The sequence below is a fragment of the Podarcis raffonei genome, chromosome 8 (assembly GCF_027172205.1).
Source record: "Podarcis raffonei isolate rPodRaf1 chromosome 8, rPodRaf1.pri, whole genome shotgun sequence".
Classification (NCBI taxonomy): domain Eukaryota; kingdom Metazoa; phylum Chordata; class Lepidosauria; order Squamata; family Lacertidae; genus Podarcis; species Podarcis raffonei.
In genome coordinates this window covers 84104545-84125067 of record NC_070609.1, presented here as the reverse complement: position 1 = coordinate 84125067, position 20523 = coordinate 84104545, and the positions used below count along the sequence as shown (strand labels likewise).

At 46.0% G+C, this 20523-nt stretch overlaps 2 protein-coding genes across 4 annotated transcripts in view; both read right to left on the bottom strand.

The window, feature by feature from the left end:
- Window positions 1–2980, bottom strand: part of LOC128419976 (cytochrome b-c1 complex subunit 6, mitochondrial-like) — a 58457-nt gene extending 55477 nt beyond the window's left edge. The window contains exon 1 of the mRNA XM_053401314.1: window positions 2970–2980. The gene's annotated coding sequence lies outside the window, so the exon portion shown is untranslated. The remainder of the gene's footprint in view (window positions 1–2969) is intronic.
- The window catches only part of PPP1CC (protein phosphatase 1 catalytic subunit gamma), a 45697-nt gene that overhangs the window by 9063 nt on the left and 16111 nt on the right, over window positions 1–20523 (bottom strand). Inside the window, exons 5-8 of one of the 3 annotated variants that reach the window (XM_053401293.1) lie at window positions 16046–16269; window positions 15227–15361; window positions 14335–14395; window positions 9413–9549 (exon numbers count right to left, since the gene is read on the bottom strand). In XM_053401293.1, the coding sequence (XP_053257268.1) occupies window positions 9428–9549; window positions 14335–14395; window positions 15227–15361; window positions 16046–16269 (542 nt within the window). In that variant the 3' untranslated portion in view covers window positions 9413–9427. Of the gene's footprint in view, window positions 1–9412; window positions 9550–13446; window positions 13571–14334; window positions 14396–15226; window positions 15362–16045; window positions 16270–20523 lie in introns of those variants that run through there. The other 2 variants (XM_053401295.1, XM_053401294.1) reach the window with 2 other exon arrangements.

Below are 20523 nucleotides of genomic sequence, written 5' to 3'. Positions count from 1 at the left end.
GCAAACTGACCCTTAAGAACAAAGCATTCTCCACTCCAGGCACTGGCAGAAATGGAGCGCTTTTCAACTGTCATAGGTTTGGGAGGCATCTAGAAACAATGACAAAAAGAAGAATACTGTGCCACCTTAAATGGAAATCGAATTTGGAGAGGCCAAATTTAAGATGCAGGCTTTATCCTAGGGTTTATAAGCCTCCAAGCCAAGATGGGAGAACTGGGGTGCCAGGTCTTAGAGGACAACATGGATATAATAAGAATAATACCTTTATTGCCAATGTACAACCTGTGTACAATGAAATTAATCAAGATTCTCCCCCCCCCACAAACACTCAATCTCATTGCACTCTGTGTGCTTGTCACACGACACACCAACCCTGAAAGTCGGTTGCACTATATTATTTTCCATTCAGCAGCCTAACAGCCGACGGATAGAAACTGTTTTTTAGCCTGTTGGTACAGCTGATTAGACTTCTATATCTCCTGCCTGAGGGTAGAAGATTAAAGAGGTGCTGGCCGGGGTGTGAATTGTCCATGAGAATTTTTCTCGCTGTCCTAAGGCAACGATCCCTTGTGATGTCATCTAGCGGACTTAAGGGACAGCCCATGATATCATGTGCTGTGTTCACCACCCTCTGTAAAGACTTTCTGTCTGTGGCTGTCAAGCCAACGTACCACACTGTGCTACAATATGAGAGGACACTTTCTATTGTGGACCGGTAAAAGGAGGTCATCAATTGTTGTTTAAAATTCTTCTTTCGCAAGACCCTGAGGAAATGGAGTCTCGGTTGGGCCTTCCTAACCACCTGAGTTATATTGTTTTTCCAAGGGAGGTCTTCACTTCCCAGGAATTTAAAGGAAGAGACTCTCTCCACACAACCCCGCCCCCCCCATACAGTGAGCATCACAGAAACCTGGTGGAACAGAGAGAACCAGTGGGGCATAGGTATCTCTGGCTATAAGCTCTGTAGCAGTATTTCGCAAACTTGGCTGTTTCTGGACTACAACTCCCATCATCCCTAGCTAGCAGGGTCAGGGATGATAGGAATTGTAGTCCAAAAGCAGCTGGAGAGCCAAGTTTGGGAAACACTGCTCTATAGGAAGGATAGAAGGGCATGCCAGGTGTGGCTATCGTTCTGTACGTTGGAGAGGGCACTGAGCCTAGCAAGCTAGAAATCCCAAAAGGGAAAGTAAAAGGTAAAGGGACCCCTGACCATTAGGTCCAGTCGTGACCGACTCTGGGGTTGCGGCGCTCATCTCACTTTATTGGGTGAGGGAGCCGGCGTACATCTTCCGGGTCATGTGGCCAGCATGACTAAGCCGCTTCTGGCGAACCAGAGCAGCGCATGGAAATGCCGTTTACCTTCCCGCCGGAGTGGTACCTATTTATCTACTTGCACTTTGACATGCTTCCGAACTGCTAGGTTGGCAGGAGCAGGGACCGAGCAACGGGAGCTCACCCCGTCGCGGGGATTTGAACCGCCGACCTTCTGATTGGCAAGTCCTAGGCTTTGTGGTTTAGACCACAGCGCCACCCACCTCCCAAAAGGGACAGACTCCCCTGCAAAATCATGGTGGGTGCTGATACCGGACCCAAAGTGTAACTTGGCACTGGGGGCTTGCTGTCATGTGCCAGTCCTGCTCGCTTCCCTAGGTCCCGCTGCCCAGAATCATGCCCTTGTGATGGGTGGATGGCATGATGGGGGCAGCTGCCCAGAAAGCCGCTGGCTCATTGAGGCCACTGATCTCCTCAGGTTTGGAAACAAATCCCAGGAAGAAGAAGAAGAGTTTGGATTTGATATCCCGCTTTATCACTACCTGAAGGAGTCTCAAAGCGGCTAACATTCTCCTTTCCCTTCCTCCCCCACAACAAACACTCTGTGAGGTGAGTGGGGCTGAGAGAAGTGTGACTAGCCCAGGGTCACCCAGCAGCTGCATGTGGAGGAGCGGGGAATCGAACCCGGTTCACCAGATTACGAGTCCACCACTCTTAACCACTACACCACACTGGCTCTCGTTGACAGTCCTCTATTCCTCTACTCTACTCTATTCCGAACTTAAAAAATGGAAAGCGTAATGCTGGTGGTCAACGAGAGGTTTAAAGACTCTCTCAAGGCAAATCTAAGAAAATGTAGGATAAACACCAACAATTGGGAAACACTGGCCTGCGAGCGCTCCAGTTGGAGAACAGCCTTTACCAAAGATGTCATGGGCTTTGAAGACACTCAAACTCAGAACATAAGGGAGAAATGTGCTAAGAGGAAGGCACGCTTGGCAAATCCACACCGTGATCAACTCCTGCCCAGAAACCAATGTCCCCACTGTGGAAGGACGTGTGGATCCAGAACTGGCCTCCACAGTCACTTACGGACTCATTGTTAAAACCGTGTTTATGGAAGACAATCTTACTCGGCTACGAGGGATCGCCAAAGAAGAAGAAGAAGATTTGAAGGACTTTCCATTCCATGTTAGAATGGGGGGGGGGATAAAGACACCCCCCTCCTAGAAGAGAGAAGGCACCTTGAACCAGCTCATTCACAGTTAGCCTCCACACAGTCAGCTTAGGGGACACACAGGTCACCGAGACAAGACTTCCCCCATGGCACAGATGCAATTCACTTTAAACGACAGGCCTCATTTCTATATTTGCATCAAAACATTTAAGTTTGCACAGGCACTCTGCATTCTTTCGGGAGTGGTGATACAGAGGCTCCTCACAGGGTCTCTGTCATGGGAGCATATTCACCCAGTGCTTTTCCAGCTGCACTGGCTCCCGGTGAAGTACAGGGTCAGGTTTAAGGGGCTGCTTTTGACCTTTAAAGCCCTTCACGGCCTAGGACCCTCGTACCTACGGGACCGCCTCTCCCGGTATGCCCCACGGAGAGCCTCAAGGTCCATAAAGAGCAACACCCTAGTGGTCCCGGGCCCTAAGGAAGTTAGATTGGCTTCAACCAGAGCCAGGGCCTTTTCAACACTGGCTCCGGCCTGGTGGAACGCTCTGCCTCATGAGACCAGGGCCCTGCGGGATCTGATCTCTTTCCGCAGGGCCTGTAAGACAGAGTTGTTCCACCTGGCCTTTGGCTTAGAATCAGTTTGATTCCCTCCCTCTATTTCTTTTTCCTTTCTCCTCCTATGAAGAGATTGCACCCTAATGTTTTAATGTTGTATCTTAATCTTTTAAATTGTATTTTAATCAACTTGTTTTTATTATTGGTTGTTAGCCGCCCTGAGCCCGGTCTTGGCTGGGGAGGGCGGGGTATAAATATTATTATTATTATTATTATTATTATTATTATTATTATTATTACGGCCAGCTTTTCTGTTCCGTCCCATTTTTTTGCTACAAACACCCTGGCAGGCAGGTTTTGAACCCTTTGCTCAGAAGAGCTACACACTCCTGGCCCTATTAATACCTCCCTCCACCCATCTCTCATTAAAGCCCGAAGAAAGAATTTTGCCTGGTTAAAGATTCTCCACTCAAATGTCCTGAGCTTGCAGAAAAGGAAGACTCGGAATGCAAATTCCAGGGGGTCATCACACAGCCATTTCTGACTTCAGACACTTTCTGATAAAATGTGCCTTTGCCAGCCACTAGCCTTGTGAGATAGCATTTGATTTCATTTAAGTGAAATGCTATCTCAAAAGGCTAGTAGGACTGGGAAAGTTCTTTGTTCTTTTTTTACTGCCATTGTACAAAGGATACAATGAGCTACTCAACACAAGTCCAGGCGCTGCCCCAACTAGCATCTCACCAGAGTACAAGTAACTCACAACTTACACACATTCAGGTTTACGCGCTTGGCAATTTTATTTTTTAAGGGGGCAGGCATCTAGGAAAAAGGTATTTGGCCATCCCAGTTCTGTGCACAGATGACCACTGATAGGCCGTTGAATCTTACTTTGGTGCTGATGGCTGGAGAGTGTCCTCTGCTGCAACTAAAGGCAGCAAAGCAGTTTGGAGAATGGGACGGTGGGCCACACAGCACCCACAGCTCTGTCCTCCATTTCCTCTCCCGTCCCGCCAAATCTGCTGCCTGAGGCAGCTGCCTCACCCTACCTAACAGCAGGGCCGGTCCCTATATTGATCTTATCTGTATTGCCACATAATGGAAAGCTTTACAGATAACAAACCATTTCAAAATGGTTAAAAAAGATTTGAGACACCATGTTATTGGAGAAACTGAATGACTTTTCAAGGTTACTTTAGAAGACAATACTTTTTTTTATAATTTATTGTAATAATAATTATATAGCTAAGCTGCATCCATACTTTCCCTTCTGTATTGTGGGTTACTAGCAGATTTTATATGGCATTGTCCACACAACTGTCTTACTATTGTTTTATGATTCATGAACTACAGTTGCAATGTTATTTCCATGAAATATGTTATAATTTATTAGAAAGAGTCGTTTAAAAAGTTACGAGGGCAAAAAACCGGTTTGATCCCCTTTACACTTCTCTGACTTGGCATTTCCATGTAATTTGCTACATAGTGATTTATTTATGTTTGACTCACACCCATATTTACCAGTGAGCTGAATAACAAGACCAAGCACACCTCAGTCTGAATGTCACAACCCAGGACATGAGTTACCGTCATGATGACAGGTACCACACCTTAACCGTGACCTCTAACATCAACTGCACTAAATTTAAAACTGAACAAAATTGCATCACACAGAGATGTCACAACCGTCACCTTAAGCATCCAGCTGTGTTTACCTCCAAACACAGGGATATTTTCATTAACATTGAAGGGCCCTTGAAAGGTTTCTTCCTCACTTAGCGAAGGAGGTAAGCAACCTGAAGTGTTTAGTCGTGATGGGAGCTGGAGTCTAACAGCACCTGGAGAGCCACAAGTTCCCCAGCCCTATTTAAGGCTGAAATTACACACACACACACACACACACAGGATGGGGAATTTGTGGTCCTCCAGGTGCTGATCCTGCCAACCTAGCAGTTCGAAAGCTTGTCAAAGTGCAAGTAGATAAATAGGTACCACTCTGGCGGGAAGGTAAACGGTGTGCTCCTGCCAACCTAGCAGTTCGAAAGCACGTCAAAGTGCAAGTAGATGAATAGGTACCTCTGCAGCGGGAAGGTAAACGGCATTTCCGTGCGCTGCTCTGGTTCGCCAGAAACGGCTTAGTCATGCTGGCCACATGTACGCCGGCTCCCTCGGCCAATAAAGCGAGATGAGCACCACAACCCCAGAGTCGGCCACGACTGGACCTAATGGCCAGGGGTCCCCTTTAGGTGCTGTTAGTCTGCAATTCCCATCAGCCCCAGACAAGAATGATGGGAGTTGGGATCTACAAAATGGTCACAACACTCCCCGCCACTTTGGGTAGACGTTGAACCGCAAATCTCTTGCCAGCATGGCAGCAACAATGGCTTTGGGCTGCATTTTAATTGACCAAAAAATGAGAAAGAGAAAGAGAGAAGGCCTGACTGTGCTGTCTGAACGTCTCTTCTACGGCTTTTAAAGTTCCAAAAGAGAAATATTTTAAAGCAAATTAAGAAGGCATTTAGGGACGCGGGTGGCACTGTGGGTTAAACCACAGAGCCTAGGACTTGCCGCTCAGAAGGTCGGCGGTTCAAATCCCCGTGACGGAGTGAGCTCCCATTGCTCGGTCCCTGCTCCTGCCAACCTAGCAGTTCGAAAGCACGTCAAAGTGCAAGTAGATAAATAGGTACCACTCCGGCGGGAAGGTAAACAGCGTTTCCATGCACAGCTCTGGTTCGCCAGAAGCGGCTTAGTCATGCTGGCCACATGACCTGGAAGCTGTACACCGGCTCCCTTGGCCAGTAAAGCGAGATGAGCGCTACAAACCCAGAGTCGGTCACGACTGGACCTAATGGTCAGGGGTCCCTTTACCTTTAAGAAGGCATTTATAAATTCTTTTGTGTATTAAATATTGATAAACAAACATCGCGTAGTTACGAATTACCTAGCAATTGATTTTGTAGCTAGGTGGGGAGGAGAGTAGGAGGATGACACCAAACCAAGTAAAGTCACTGGGAGCAGCAAAAAAAAATCTTGCCAGCCCTACGCATGGCCAAGATGTCCAGAGGGGTCTTCCTATGTAAGCCCCATTGAACAGAACAGGAGCAGACACGCCTTCCAACTGGGGTTTTGCATGCTGGAGTTTCCTGTGAGTGGATCAAATTTTCCCATTGTGCCACCCTTAATGGCAACTGGACACAGCCCAAGGTGGCTTCCTCCCCTTTTGCTACCTTACTGGTCACTTTGGGCAAACAAGTTAGAATACCGTAGATGCCTGGCCGGAAATCAGAATGTTGGCTCTGTTTTCCTCTGAACGTCCCGGCAAGAGGACCACCAAGGTCTGAAACACCTTGGGCTCCCTTGTTTGCTCCCATTTGATTTCTGCTGTGCCTTCCACGTCCTTCTCAGGCTCTCCTTTTCCTCCAACTCATTTATATCCTGCCCGTCCTGCTAAAGGAGCCCAGCATGGAAAATGGCAGAAGAGCCATTGAAAGAGCGCAATGTGAAACATACTCTACACCTGAGCCCCAAAACACACACACACAAACACAAATCTCACAGGAACAGAGAGTAGCCTCGTGAATTTAACTTTCTGCAGGGCTGCTGAGGTTGCACTGTGCTCATGATGACTTGCTGACTGTTTTCCCATCATGGGCCCAGATCAGACAGCAGCACCTTTGCTCAACGCCCGTGCAATAAATATTTCAGAGGAGCCCTGCAGGATCAGATGAAATTGGGGGGTGGGAATCTAGTCCTGATAAGAGTCTTTGCTGGATTGTCCCCAAGGGCTTCGTAGCTTTGCTTTATCGTGCTGCCAACTGCTTTGAACAGGGCCAATTATCTTTGATGCCAACTAATTTCTTGAAAGGTTATATTGCTTTTGCTGTTTTTACTATTCTCTTTTGCATTTTGTTGTTAGTTGCCTTGGACCTCGCTTTGAGGAAGAGCAGGCAACAAGTCAGGTGGGGGAGGGGGAGATTCTCCAGGCTGCACTGCCTTGTGGGAAACTTTCTGGGGGCCGCATGCCGGGGGGGGGCAGAGGCAAAAGATTCTGCAGGGCAATGGATGGGGCTCTCACCTTTCTATTTTCCAACCAGGCAAAGGTCAAATGACCAAGGCAAGCAGACAAGAGGCATTGTCTTAGTTCAGGGCTCTTAAGGGCAAGTGAGGGAGACTGTCCCGAGGGCCAGATAGAGAGGCTGAGGGGGCCTGAGCCTCTCCCCCCCCCGTTGTCAGCAATGGTTGCTATCATTAAATATCAGCATCCGGACTCCTGTTCTCGCAGTGGCCAACACTGGGAAGCCTGCAGGTAGGAGACAAACACAGCAGTCCCTGCCCCACTTTGCCCCCCAGCAAGGGATATCCAGAGGTGTCATGCCACTCTCAGTAGCCCAGAGGCATCATGGCTAGTGATCTCTTATTACCTTATCCCGAGAGCTCTTTTAACACAGGCTGCTGACCTGGACAGCTGGACAGGAATGGAGAATCGGTTGCCCTGCGCATGGGTTCTCTCCAGCTCCCATCAGGACGATACGATACAATACAATAATCTTTATTGTCATTGTCCCATACAGAACAACGAAATTGAAAAATCTACGTAAGACATTCAAAAACCAACAAGCCTGCTACCCCAGCTATCCCAACCTGGTTAGCCCCCTAAAAACTCTGATACCCCATTTTTAAATGCAATCATAGCTGTCAACCTTCCCTTTTTTTTGCGGGAAATTCCCTTATTTCAGCGCCGTTTCCCGCTGCTTCCTGCTGCTATCCGGGATTGTTAGATATCCCGTAGACTGTCTCCAGGACAGGTGAGGCTGCTGATCCCTTATTTTCAAATCTGGAAGTTGACAGCTATGAATGCAATATACTCCCATAGAGACTCCTTATACTGCGTTTAAAACCAAAAACGCATTTGGGTAGAAACTGTTTCTCAGACGGCTAGTCCTAGTCTTTATAACCCTGTACCTTCTTCCAGAAGGCAGAATCTGAAAGAGATCACTATCCTGTGCTATCTCTGCAGCTTTCTTATGGCACCCGGAAGCACAGATTTTATCTAAGGTGGGAAGAGTGCACCCAATTATTCTCTCTGCAGTCTTTACAACCCTGGACAGCATTGTTTTTCCCCTGACTGTGCAGCTCCCAAACCACACACACAGACCATGTTAATACACTCTCCACAGGACTTCGCTACCTGAGTCTTGTTGCAAAGCCAGAGACAGGAAGGGGTAAACTGGGTCTCTTGTCTAGGACCAATGAGCCAACACGAAGAAGTCCAGGATTCCTGTGTTGCTGGATGATATTGCGGGTCACTTCCAACTCTAGGATTCACACATTCACACTCCAGGCTTCCTCATGGCACCGCACCACTCCTGAACCCTACACCACACCTAGAAAATTTTGGTGCTATGGGTAGATGCAATTTTAATACACTTAAAAAAGAGAGAGGAAGTTAGACTGCCAAGGATCAAACAAGGTAGGAAGGCAAAATAGTCAAGAGCCAATTCCACATTTTAACTCCTCATGTATCAGGTGAGGTTTGCGCAGGCTGGGGGAAAGGGTTTTAAAACATGTTCTGCAGGAGGTTAGACTAGATGACTCTTTGGGTTCCTTCCAGCTCTACAATTCTATGATTCTATATATAAAAAGGCACATCCACACACACAATTTGGGTATCTGGAGACACAGCCGCCTTGCTCCCTTAAGGCCCAGGCAACCCATTTTCCACTCCTAATTTTTAGGGAACATATTCAAACCCTTTTAGTAAAACCACTCCAGACCACCCAAAGCTCCCCAAGGGAAGGGTGAGATATGTGAGTTATTTTAAAATATTGTTTTTATGCACCCTGGGTTTGGCTCGGACGCACCCATTCCCCTTTAAGACCATCCGTTTATTTGTCTCGTTTTCCCTCCTTGCTGTTGCTCCTTTGACCCAGCAACCCCTCGCTTCCTGACTTCACCAAATCCCAGGAGCCCACAAGACCAGAAAACTACCCCCAGCGGCCCCCCAAAAACCCGAAGGCGAGGCCTCTGGGACCTAACACAAAGAACGGGGAGGGACCATCTCTACACCCCTTCGTTCCCCCACCCAAGTAGCTCCTCGAGGGGGGAATCGAGGGAAAGAAACTTGTTCCTTGTTCCCCCTCCATGCAGAGTTGGGGACCAGGGGGGCTGCGCACGCTTCCTCCCTGGGATGCCCGGAGCCTCAGGTTCATGTTTCCAGCTTGCCACCCCAAGAGGCGGGGCAGTGCTGCTCGGGAGCCCCCCTGCCCTGCCCACTGGCTCCCCGCTCCCCCCCAAAAACCATCCCCAGTACCGTGTCTGGCTGCAGCAGGGAGCAGACCCAGAGCCGCCAGCCTACCCAAGACCGGACGCTGCACAGCTGCTGATGGCGAGGCTGCTGCCACCGCCTCTTTCTCCGCCTTCCTGCTATTCATTGGTGCATAAAGTGGGATTTATTTTCATAATGAAAAGAGAGAACGAGGAGGGAGGAGCGCAGTTGCAGCCCAAGTCCCGGCGACCCGGATTGCGGCGGCTTGGAGGAGGACCATCTGGGGGCAATAAATAAATAAACTGTAGATAAAACTCTAAAGCGACTCCCGCCCGCCCCAGAATCTCTCCCATTCTGCCCCTCGGGCTTTTCCAGGAAAGTAAAGTTTGCAGGAATTTATTTATTGGATCCCCAGCTGGGTGAGGATTGGGGGTTGGTCAAATCCAGGCGTACACCCCGCCTCCAGCTCAAGTTCCTGTTTTGCACAGGAAATTTCCTTTCGTTTCCTTTCTTTCTTTGCTTGGCTTGCAAAAACATCGTCCTCCTCCTCGTCGTGTCTCCATCGCGGGAGGAAATTTGGAGGCGAGGAAAACCATATTGTGGTCAGCGGCAGTTTCATCTCTCGCTTTCCCGTTGCCTGATGGCCCGTTTTTCCCCCTTTTCCTTTTTGCAAGCGTGCGGAGTGGCTGCGCCCCGGTAGCAGTCCCTGCTAACATGCAAGATGAGAAAGAATGCCTCTGTTTAGAAGATGCATTTCCACCTGAGAGCAGGGGATGCCTCTGTAGAGAAACACGCTGTCTCTAGATGTTGCTGAACTCCCATCAGACCCAGGCATCCAGAGATGTTGTGGTGTTGAATACAGAACCACCTGCAGGGCACCAGGATCCTCACCCCTGATTTAGACAATCCTGCAAAGTATTGTCATCACTCACTTATTGCAGGTGGAAATGCTGATCATTTTATCATGCAGCTTGTCTCATAGCAACCCCTTTTCAGAACATGTTAGGTTTCTGCAAGCTCCTGTCTTATGATCTTTAACTGCCTGAGGTTCAGCCTGCCACACCTCCTTCATTCCTTCCATAGTCATTTGTGGGACCAGTCCTACCATTGGGTAGTGTGGTATCCATCTGGACTGCCTAGAGGAGTTGGGAGCACCGTTATGCAGTGGTTCCACTCCTTCCTCCTGGGCCGTGTCCAGAAAGTGGTGTTGGGAGTTGAGTGTTCAGACCCCCTAGGCACTCACTTATGGGGTGTCTCAGGGCTCTGCTGGGAGAGATCATTGGTGTAGGGGTGGGGGCTGGACAATCACCAATAAACATATGATACCCAAGCTATCCCTCTCGTTTAAATCGAAATTAGTGAAGGCAGTGAATGTCCTGTGTGTCTGGAGCTGGCTGGAGGATGGATGGAGGTTAACGGATTGAGGCTGAATCCTGACAAGGCAGAAGTAGTTTTTGGAGGACACAGAGAAGGCAGGTGTGGGAGACTCCCTGGTCTTGAATTGGGTCACTGTGCCCCTGAAGGACCAGGTGTGCAGCCCAGGAGTCATTTTGGACTCACAGTTGTCCATGGAGGCGCAGGTGAATTCTGTGCCCAGGGCAGCTGTCTACCAGCTCCATCTGGTATGCCAGCTGAGACCCAACCTGTTTGCAGACTGTCTTGCCAGAGTGGTGCATGCTCTGGTTATCTCCTGCTTAGGGCTACCTTTGAAGATGACTCGGAAACTACAATTAATCCAGAATGTGGCTGCAAGACTGGTGACTGAGAATAGCCGCTGGGACCATTTAACACCCAGTACGTTTCCGAGCACAATTCAAAGTGTTGGTGCTGACCTCGGCCCAGTATACCTGAAGGAGCATCCCCATTGTTCAGCCAGGACACAGATCCAGATACGAGGGCCCTCTTGGTAGTGGTGCCTTCCCTGTGGAACGTCCCCTCCTCCACCAGATGTCAAGCAGATAAAGAACTACACAACTTTAGAAGATATTTGAAGGCAGCCCTGTATCCGGAAGTTTTAAATGTTTGACATTTTGTTTTTATATGTGCTGGAATCTGTCCAGAGTGGCTGGGGAAACCCAGCCAGATGGGTGGGGTATAAATAATAAAATTACTGTTCAGTCACATGGAATAGGGTGCAACCTTGTCCTTTGCCCCCAGCAGCTGTATTTTGGACCAGCCCCAAAAGAAACCATTCCAGGCATCTTTTTTGTTGACTAAAGAGATTAATATGAATTAACTGAAAGGTTTTTCAAGAGGGAGCATATTACAAACATGCACAGGCTCAACAGGTTGGGGTAAAGGTAGAAACAATCCACTAAGACTCCCCCCTGCCAATACCCCTATTGCCATTTGACAATGTCCATGTTTTGTACATAATATTTATATCCTGCTCGTCTGGCTGGGTTTCGCCAGCCACTCCTATTAGAGTTTGCGTAGCATATTGGTGGGTTTTCTTCATAGGTTGGATCTATCTGCTATCATACAAGGCCTCAGAGCAAGGCTAGGTCTGGGTAGCTACTTCTAGCTTATGACAAGCTGTTTTTATGAACCAATCTTAAGAGCCCACCCAGTATTACATCTGCATGCTTTTTCAGAGACGATTGTGGTTACACAATGTGGACTTGTATATGCATGCATGTTGGCTGTGAAATTTGCCTGGTGTAATTTTTCCAACTCCAGATCTATCTCCAATGTAATTGTGTAAACTTGCACCAAACCCATTTGGCAGTTCACACACAGGCAGGTCTGTACACACTATTCACACAGGTGAATTCAGTTCACTGGCCTTAGGGCTGGCCATACCATTAGGCAGATTGAGATGGCCACCTTTCATTGGGGTGTAATGAAAAGACAGCAAATCATTATTTATTATGGGAAGGATGGGGCTTTTCTGCTTCGGGTGCCAAAACAACTCGACTGGGCTTGGATACGATGCACTTTGATGTGACAAAAGTTGCTGCTCTGCCTCAGGCGACAAAATTTCCAGCTCCTATTGTGCCAACCTTAGGAGACCCTGCTGGGTCTCCTCTCAACCATGCCAGCTCATGAAAACTGGGGATTTGAAAAACTAGATGTGTATTAACTATTTTATAGATTTAACATTTCCTGGAGATTTGAAGGCCTGGGAAAAAGTTCTCTCTCTCCATCCTACCCCATCCTAGGGATTTGACTGTCTCAAGACCCAGCAGTAAACTAGAAAGGCTGGAGAACAGAGAGCTGCAATGCCAAGCATTCAAGCACTTATTTCAGCATAGGGAGGGGGGGGGGAAGAGCAAGGAATATCAACCCAACAGTTACACTGGCTAGGCTCCTTTGCTCCTGCTATACCATTCCTCCCCTCACCGCTTTTGACCTATGCAACTGAATTGAATGAGAGACAGTTTAGAATATACGGGGCATATCTGCAGTTTCTTCTGAGCCGTGACTCACTCAAGAGCTGATGGCACAAGCTCTGCATACCCTTTTCCACTTCTGCTTGTTGCAGTACATCTTCAATTGTGTTAACAAAAGGGCCCTGGTCTGCAGTACGTTTTGGTTCCTTCCTTTTCCACTGTATGAAACAAAGGGAATGAACACACACTCTGTACAACTGTTGGTCCCCTGGGCAAGACAGCCTTCTTTGACAATTCATGCAGCCTGCCTGCTTCCTGCATATCTGCTGGGCAGTTAAGACCCCCGAGAGGCCTCTTAAATCTTGTGCCCATCCAACCCAAGTAGACTCTGAAACAGGCACTCTTTAGGTACAGTTCCTTATTATCTAGACTTGCCTGCAAGCTGACCAGCTGTTGCAAAGCTGATCTATGCTCATCCCAGAAGATACGCCTTTGAAATCTACGCTCTTGGAGCACTGGGTTTCACTCTTTCTAACAAGGGAACCACAGGAGGAACAGCCAGGCCCAGTTGGTCACTGCACTGTCAGGAATGGCTCAGAGGTGTGTATCCTGGCCTGTCATTTTGAGCAGCTGCTGTTCAAATTCAATTTCTTAAGGAGGACTCATTAGCATGGTAGGCTCAAGCTTCTTTGTGAAACATTTTTCCCCAAAGTTGCATTCTACCCTGCATGCATGCAATACTGATAAAATTGACACCGAGAAGATTTAACAAGTTGTTCATTTAATAAGCTTTTTCCACATTGTATTGTACACTGTCATCTGTTCAAAAAGATTAGGGTTGTGACAGGTTTCTGAACTGGCTAAAATAGCACAGTAGCAAGCTTCGACATTGAATATAGGGGAAGTATCAAAAGGCTTTAATCCTGCATCCCAGCTGATCCCAGCATTACTCTCTGCTAGTTCATCGTCCTTCCTGCAGAGGAAAAAACCTGACTTAGATACTGCCAATGAATCCCTATGAGCCGTGCCAACAAGTTTTCTCTATGCACTTTGGTTTCACAAAAAGAGACACAAACCTTTAAAATAATGGCTTTAATTGTCATTTTGAAGTATATGGGAGGGAAGTGTGCTTGAATTAAAATATACATCATACCAGGGAAGCTGGCAAAGGTTATGGGGTGGTTTCAAAATGCTGACAGCAACGTAACTAGTGTACATGACAAGAAAAAAAGCAATCCCTTTAAAACAATAAAATAAAAGACATTCACAGTGGTTCGTATAAACAATATGTAATTCGACAGTAATCAGTTTCCTAGTCTTGCAGCACACTAGTGCCTCTTAAGGTCCTAAAAGAAAAGCAGGCATCACACACCACCTGGTCTGTACAGGTTCAAGGAGTCAATTGTACAATTACCCGGAATGACAGGATAAGTTGCTGTGAAGTATACAGCTGGAACAATAAGGGAAAAAAGCATTTTTCTCTCTCTTCAAATGAACATAAGAATTTTAAAAAACTCTTCTTGAGAAGGGAGAAAGTCTCATTTGCTGTTACAACCAGCAAACGCCATCCATCAAAATGAAAAGAAAAAAAAACCCCACAAACACATTAATCTAGTCTTAGCAAGCTGACAGATACAAGTTACCGTTTTTTAAAAATGATTTTATACTATAGTACAAGTCCCAACTAGGCAGGGCCAAGAGTGATTATTTCTTTGCTTGTTTTGTGATCATACCCCTGGGTGGTGTTACAGGCCGGCTAGCATTGGGCTTCTTCTTCTCAGCAGGCTTCAAAATCTGGAATGACAACGTTCTTTCTTAGCATGGAAACACTGTATGCAGCTCAACAGAGATGAGAGCACAAGAAGGGGGCTATTGGCGTTATCCCAAAACCTGGCTATATATATTCTACACCCATAATTTTGTGATTTCCACCCAATGGGCATGGCTAGGTGGCTTAGAGCTGTAAAATCATTCATTCAGGGTCCTGGCACACACAAAAGCAATTATTTTTCAGGGCAATAATTTTAAACAGCCTCACCTTACTGAAATATTGCAGTGTAGGAAAAGACGACTCCCTCCACTCCCAAAGGGAAGAGGGAATAGAAGGGTCTTCAGGAATGTCTATGCAGATTCTATTGCCAAAACAGCCTTGCTCCAAGAGGAAGACAACATTTCTTCACTTAAGAGAGTAGCTAAGCAGGGTGCCACCAGAATCTCAATGCACGGGATGGGAAAGGCTCATTCAGTAACAGGTGCTCCTGGGACCTCTGGCCTAATCCATTTAGGGCTATAAAGGTAAACAGCAGCACCTTGGATATAAATGTCACCCTGCTTTCCCTCCCACTGCTTGCAATTTTCAATGCCTCCTCTCAGATCACCAGCATTAGGCAGCAGGGAAGAGCCATGACTCTTTGGACAATCCAATTCAAGGTGGAACAGATTACAGCTGTCCTACTTATTTTATGGCAAGCTGGTGCCTCAGCACAGATTAAAGGAAATGGAACGCATTTTCAAATAGCTAGTGCTTATGATTCTGGTTTAATTTAAGGAAGACCGGCTTAAAAGTGAAAAGAAGCAACATTATTGGGGAAAATGAGGCACCTAAACCCTAAAAATATACTGTACCTGGAAGGAACACATTAGAGTCTCATCCACGCTCATCATAGCACCCGCATTGTCAAACTCCCCACAGTAATTTGGGGCAGAAAACAGAGTTACCAGTTGCCTTTTTGCAAAGAACTCATATCCATCCTCAACCACCTTTAAAGCAAAGACAATTCAATTAATTGAAAGGGGGTGAATATCACACAACAGCAATAATTTTAATACTCCTAACCTTTTTATAATCCTCCTTCCACTCCTTCTAGTGCAGCAGAATTACTTTGGTGTTGTTGCTAACCCAAGTCGTGATCTCAGAGGTCCCTGGTTCAAATCTCACCACAGTTGTGCCATGTCATCACGACATGGTCTTAGTGTAAACCACTCCCAATCTCACCTGCTCCCCACCCCATTCTGTGATGATCTGTAACCATCTCTCTCTCTCTATATATATATATACATATATGAATGAAGCTCTGAGCATTTATCTAAATCTTTTACCATGGGACACTGAATAACAGTGGCATAGTGGTCTATGCAGGAAGTTCTATGGCTGTGCCTATGAATCCAGGCCTCCAGGGCCCAGTCATTCTTCTAGCTACAAAACCACATTAACCTCACAAGCTGCTTGTTTCATGTCATTCTGCAATTCAGAGACAAGGCTAGATCAGCAAGGCCAGGAACTCGTAAAGCAAGCATTGTTCTGAGGCAAGTGAACTTGAAGGGGGAGGGGGGAAAATAGGAGAGACTGACCAGTTTCTTGCGTGGTGGACCAAGGGGTGTCCACTGGGGCACAGGAACTGGTGGCTCCTTCCCCAGAATCAACTCTTAGCATTTGGTCTTTACCTGATGAGCTCTGCATATAAGATCCAAATCATGTTTGTGAAGGAACTTTGCTACCACTTCAGCTCCAAACGTGAAAGAAACTCCTCTGTCATTTTCTCCCCATCCCAGGACATCTTTGTCAGGGTCAGACCACAATAGATCACAAAGCAGGCCTTGATCTGGCACATCAGTAGGCCGCATAATTCGTCGGATTTGTTCCATTGATTGGAGGTCTGGCGATAAGCCTGCAGGGGATTAAGATGCAGCTGCTTTGCATTTTGTTCACATGCTGGGCACCCGGCAAATGCACACTCTGTGCGGTGACAGTATCTTCATTCCAACTGCAACTTCATCTATGCTTATTTTGAGGAAGCTATCCAGTGCAATCCAAAATTATTCCTCAGATATGTCCCATTTCTGGTATGAACTATCCTCTCATGCCAAGGACATGCTACTGTGAGGCAAGGAGACTGGTAGCAGAAGAGTTGATTAGGAACATAGGAATTTGTGATTGGTGTGGGCCCCCCATGGCGCCTTGCATGAATGGTGTGGAGGCTGTAGACATCACATGCTGCCTAGGTACTGTGCAAGAAGTGTCAGTGGTCGTGACACTTATGTGCATAAATGATGCTGGAAAGAAACAGCCGTAGAGACAAAATAAAACATGTTCCACCTGCAGAGCCAGCTAGGTGGAAGCATCTGATTTGGTATGCCTCACAGATGATGGGACAAGTGGTTCAGGTTCTCAAAGCGAATTACAGGACATAAATTTGTAACTAGCACACAAATATGTATGAATGGCTGTACTTTAAAAAGACTAAAGAGTCATGGGGGAAATGCCCATGAATAGGACATCTGTATCCACACGTCTCAGACCCAAGACAAGGTAGCTAGAGTACTCGGTACTAAGAGATCACGGCTGTGCAAGAGCGGTGGTCTGTAGGGTAAGTTTATCCCTCAATATAATAATAATAATAATAATAATAATAATAATAATAATAATAATAATAAAAAAATTATTTATATCCCGCCCTCCCCAGCCGAAGCCGGGCTCAGGGCAGCTAACAACAATAAAACAGTACAAAAGTACAACACAAACAACACTCTAAAATCATTCATTATAAAATTAATTAATCTGAAGGAATCTGAAGGAAGTGTCAGGAAAGCATTGTTTAATGTTTGGATAAGATACAAGGATTTATTGGAAAATAAAACCCCAAGGTGGTTGTCACCAATGGAAGCAAAAGCTCAGAAAAAGCTCAATATGGAGGCCAAATGGCCGAAATATTGGGAAATTTTGGAACAAGGAGGAGATAGATTGAAACTGCAGAGTTTTGAGAAACTAAAAAACAAAGTGCGAGATTGGCTTCATTATTATCAGATAATGGAGGCATATAATTTGGACAAAAAAATTGGCTTCCAGGTGGAAAAATCAAAATTAGAAACAGAGCTGTTAGAACCTAAAACTAAGATTTTGTCAAAGATGTATAACTTGCTGTTGAAATGGAACACTCAGGATGAAACGGTGAAATCTGCTATGATTAAATGGGCACAAGATGTTGGACATAACATTATATTTGCTGACTGGGAACAGTTATGGACCACAGGTATGAAGTTTACGCCATGTAATGCCTTAAGAGAGAATATTATGAAAATGATTTACAGGTGGTACATGACCCCAGTCAAGCTAGCAAAAATTTATCATTTGCCCGATAATAAATGCTGGAAATGCAAAGAAAATGAAGGTACATTCTTTCACCTTTGGTGGACGTGCCCAAGGATTAAGGCTTTCTGGGAAATGATTTATAATGAAATGAAAAAGGTATTTAAATATACCTTCTTGAAGAAACCAGAGGCCTTTCTCCTGGGCATAGTCGGCCAATTGGTGTCAAAGAAGGATAGAACGTTCTTTATGTATGCTACAACAGCAGCAAGAATACTCATTGCAAAATACTGGAAGACACAGGATCTACCCACTCTGGAAGAATAGCAGATGAAGGTGATGGATTATATGGGATTGGCAGAAATGACTGGCAGAATCCGAGACCAGGGAGAAGAGTCGGCGGAAGAAGATTGGAAGAAATTTAAAGACTATTTACAGAAATATTGCAAAATTAATGAATGTTAGAATGATGTCGGATAGAAATTAAGTGGTTTCCAGCTGTAATGCTTTAAGAGAATATGGAAAAAAAAGGTTTAGAAATAGGTTAAAATTTATTGATAAGGATTTGCTGAACTAACAATTTGAATTGGAATACAAAAAAGGGAGGTATGAGGAGGTCTGGGAAATAAGTTAATGAAAAATAAGTAATGGAAACTTTATGTGTTTTTAATTATTTTTATTTTTGTATTTTTGTTATTTTTTCTTTTTATTGTATTACTATTGAAAACTTTAATAAATATTCTTTAAAAAAAAAATCTGAAGGAAGGAGAAAGTGGCAGATCAAGGGTATTTAAAGAGCCATAGATTATGGTTACCAGATTTTTTTCAACGAATCCGGGGACACTTTTTTTTTTTGAAGCTGAGTAGCAACAGGGTGTCAAGTAGTGGGGATGGTAAGGCAAAAGACCCTGGGCCCAAGCACACATGCATATTGTAGAAAGGTGCGAAGCCCTTCTTTCACACTCTGTGAAACATAAATGCACAGAGTTTTTAAAAAACTGGGCAATGGTCGGCCGCGACTCCCAAGCCTCCCCTGACCAGTCACAACAAAGGGGGAAAGGGGCAGGAGATCTGTACCACCGGACGTCCCCAGTTCCCCTTTGGCAGTGGTGGAAGCAGCTTCAGCAGCCCAGACCCAGCCTGGTAGCGCAGTTGGCTCTGGCTGGCTTCAGGAGCTGCTCGCTGCCTGATGCCATGGCGCTTGCCATTTTTCCTCTCTGGAAGTCTCCATATGATGTGTTGCGCACAAGACACACCATGTGGGGACTTCCAGGGAAGAAAAATGGTGGGCGTCACAGCAGCGAGCAGCTCCTGAAGCCAGCCAGAGCCAACTGCGCTACCAGGCTGACTCTGGGCTGCTGAGGCTGCCGCTGCCACGTTTCCCAAGGACAGATTTGCAAATTTGGGGACATTCCGGGGTGGAATTTGTCTGGGGACAGATTTGCAGCTCCGGGGACTGTCCCCAGGAATGTCTGGTAACCCTAGCATAGATGAGAAAATTTAACAGGAAGAGGAACAAACTCCTTCACAGAATCACCACGGTGAAAACAGGTACCCAAAGCAACATAGTACAGGCATCTCCTCACTTAATGCATGTTCAACTCATGTGCAACCACATATATGTGTGTGGTGCTGGGAAATAAATAAATAAATTGATTTAAACTGCAGAAAGGTGTGAAATGGGCAAAAACAGCTCAAAAAGAACAGGAAAATGGCTAACAATTCCAGGAGCCTTTGCCACCAACCTTTGATGCCTATGGAGAGTTGAAGTTTGAGAAGGCGGTTTGGAGAGGGCGGTTGTAGTGGAATTTGGCTTTTTAGATTGGTGTTTCCAACTACACATGATTTCATGTATATGCATGGTACCCAGGAACATAGCCCTATATAAGTGGGAAGGTGCCGGTACTACAGAGATAGTGTTTTTTCTTACGCAAGCACTGAACCAAAACTCCTTCCATATATTTATTTAATAAAAATATTTCTATAATGCTTTCTCATAAAATATATCAAGGTGGTAAATAGTATGTATGTGAGAGAGTGAGTGTTGTACTGTACAATATACATTTTGCATGCTTTCCTTTTTTTTACCTAAAGAGGTAAAATGTCTTTAAAATATTCCCATGTTTTTGCCTCTGTAAGCATACTGCAGTTGCTTATAGTTCAGGAGTGGCAAGGCTAAATATTTAAATCAAAAATGGGTCAGGAGATGCTAGGTTAGTATAACACAAGTATTTTTATAACATGGCACTGGGAACTGTCCAGATAACCTACAATTACCTACAAGTATGCAATTACCCACAAGCAGATAGCATGCATTTATAGCATCATATTTCAGTGGAAGAGTTCCGGCAGTTACAAAATTAGGCCTTTTCAGTAGAGGTCTACTTCTCATTCTGTCTCAGATTATCCATTAGCCCCATCGTTACAGTAACATGTAAGCTGGAGCACCCTATAGTCACCTCTCTCTAATGGAGTCACCAAATGCATACAGGGTTACCGTATTTTTCGCACCATAGGACGCACTTTTTCTCTCCTAAAAAGCAAGGGAAAATGTGTGTGCGTCCTATGGAGCGAATGCAGGGGGGAGGCAGTCAGGAAAAGCCCCCAAGCTCTGTGCGCTCTTGCGGGCTTTTCCCCAGGAGGGAGAAGGGACTGACTGGCCGCATCAGTTGCTTCTCCCACCTCCCAGGAAAGCCAGAAGAAGCTGTGCAGCCCTTTTAAAGTGTGCCAGGAAAGCCCTGTGCAGCGTCTCCCGGCAAGGAGAGGCTGCACGGGGCTATGGATTCTTTAGCCCCACGCAGCCTCTCCCGGGAGGGAGAGGCTGCACGGGGCTAAA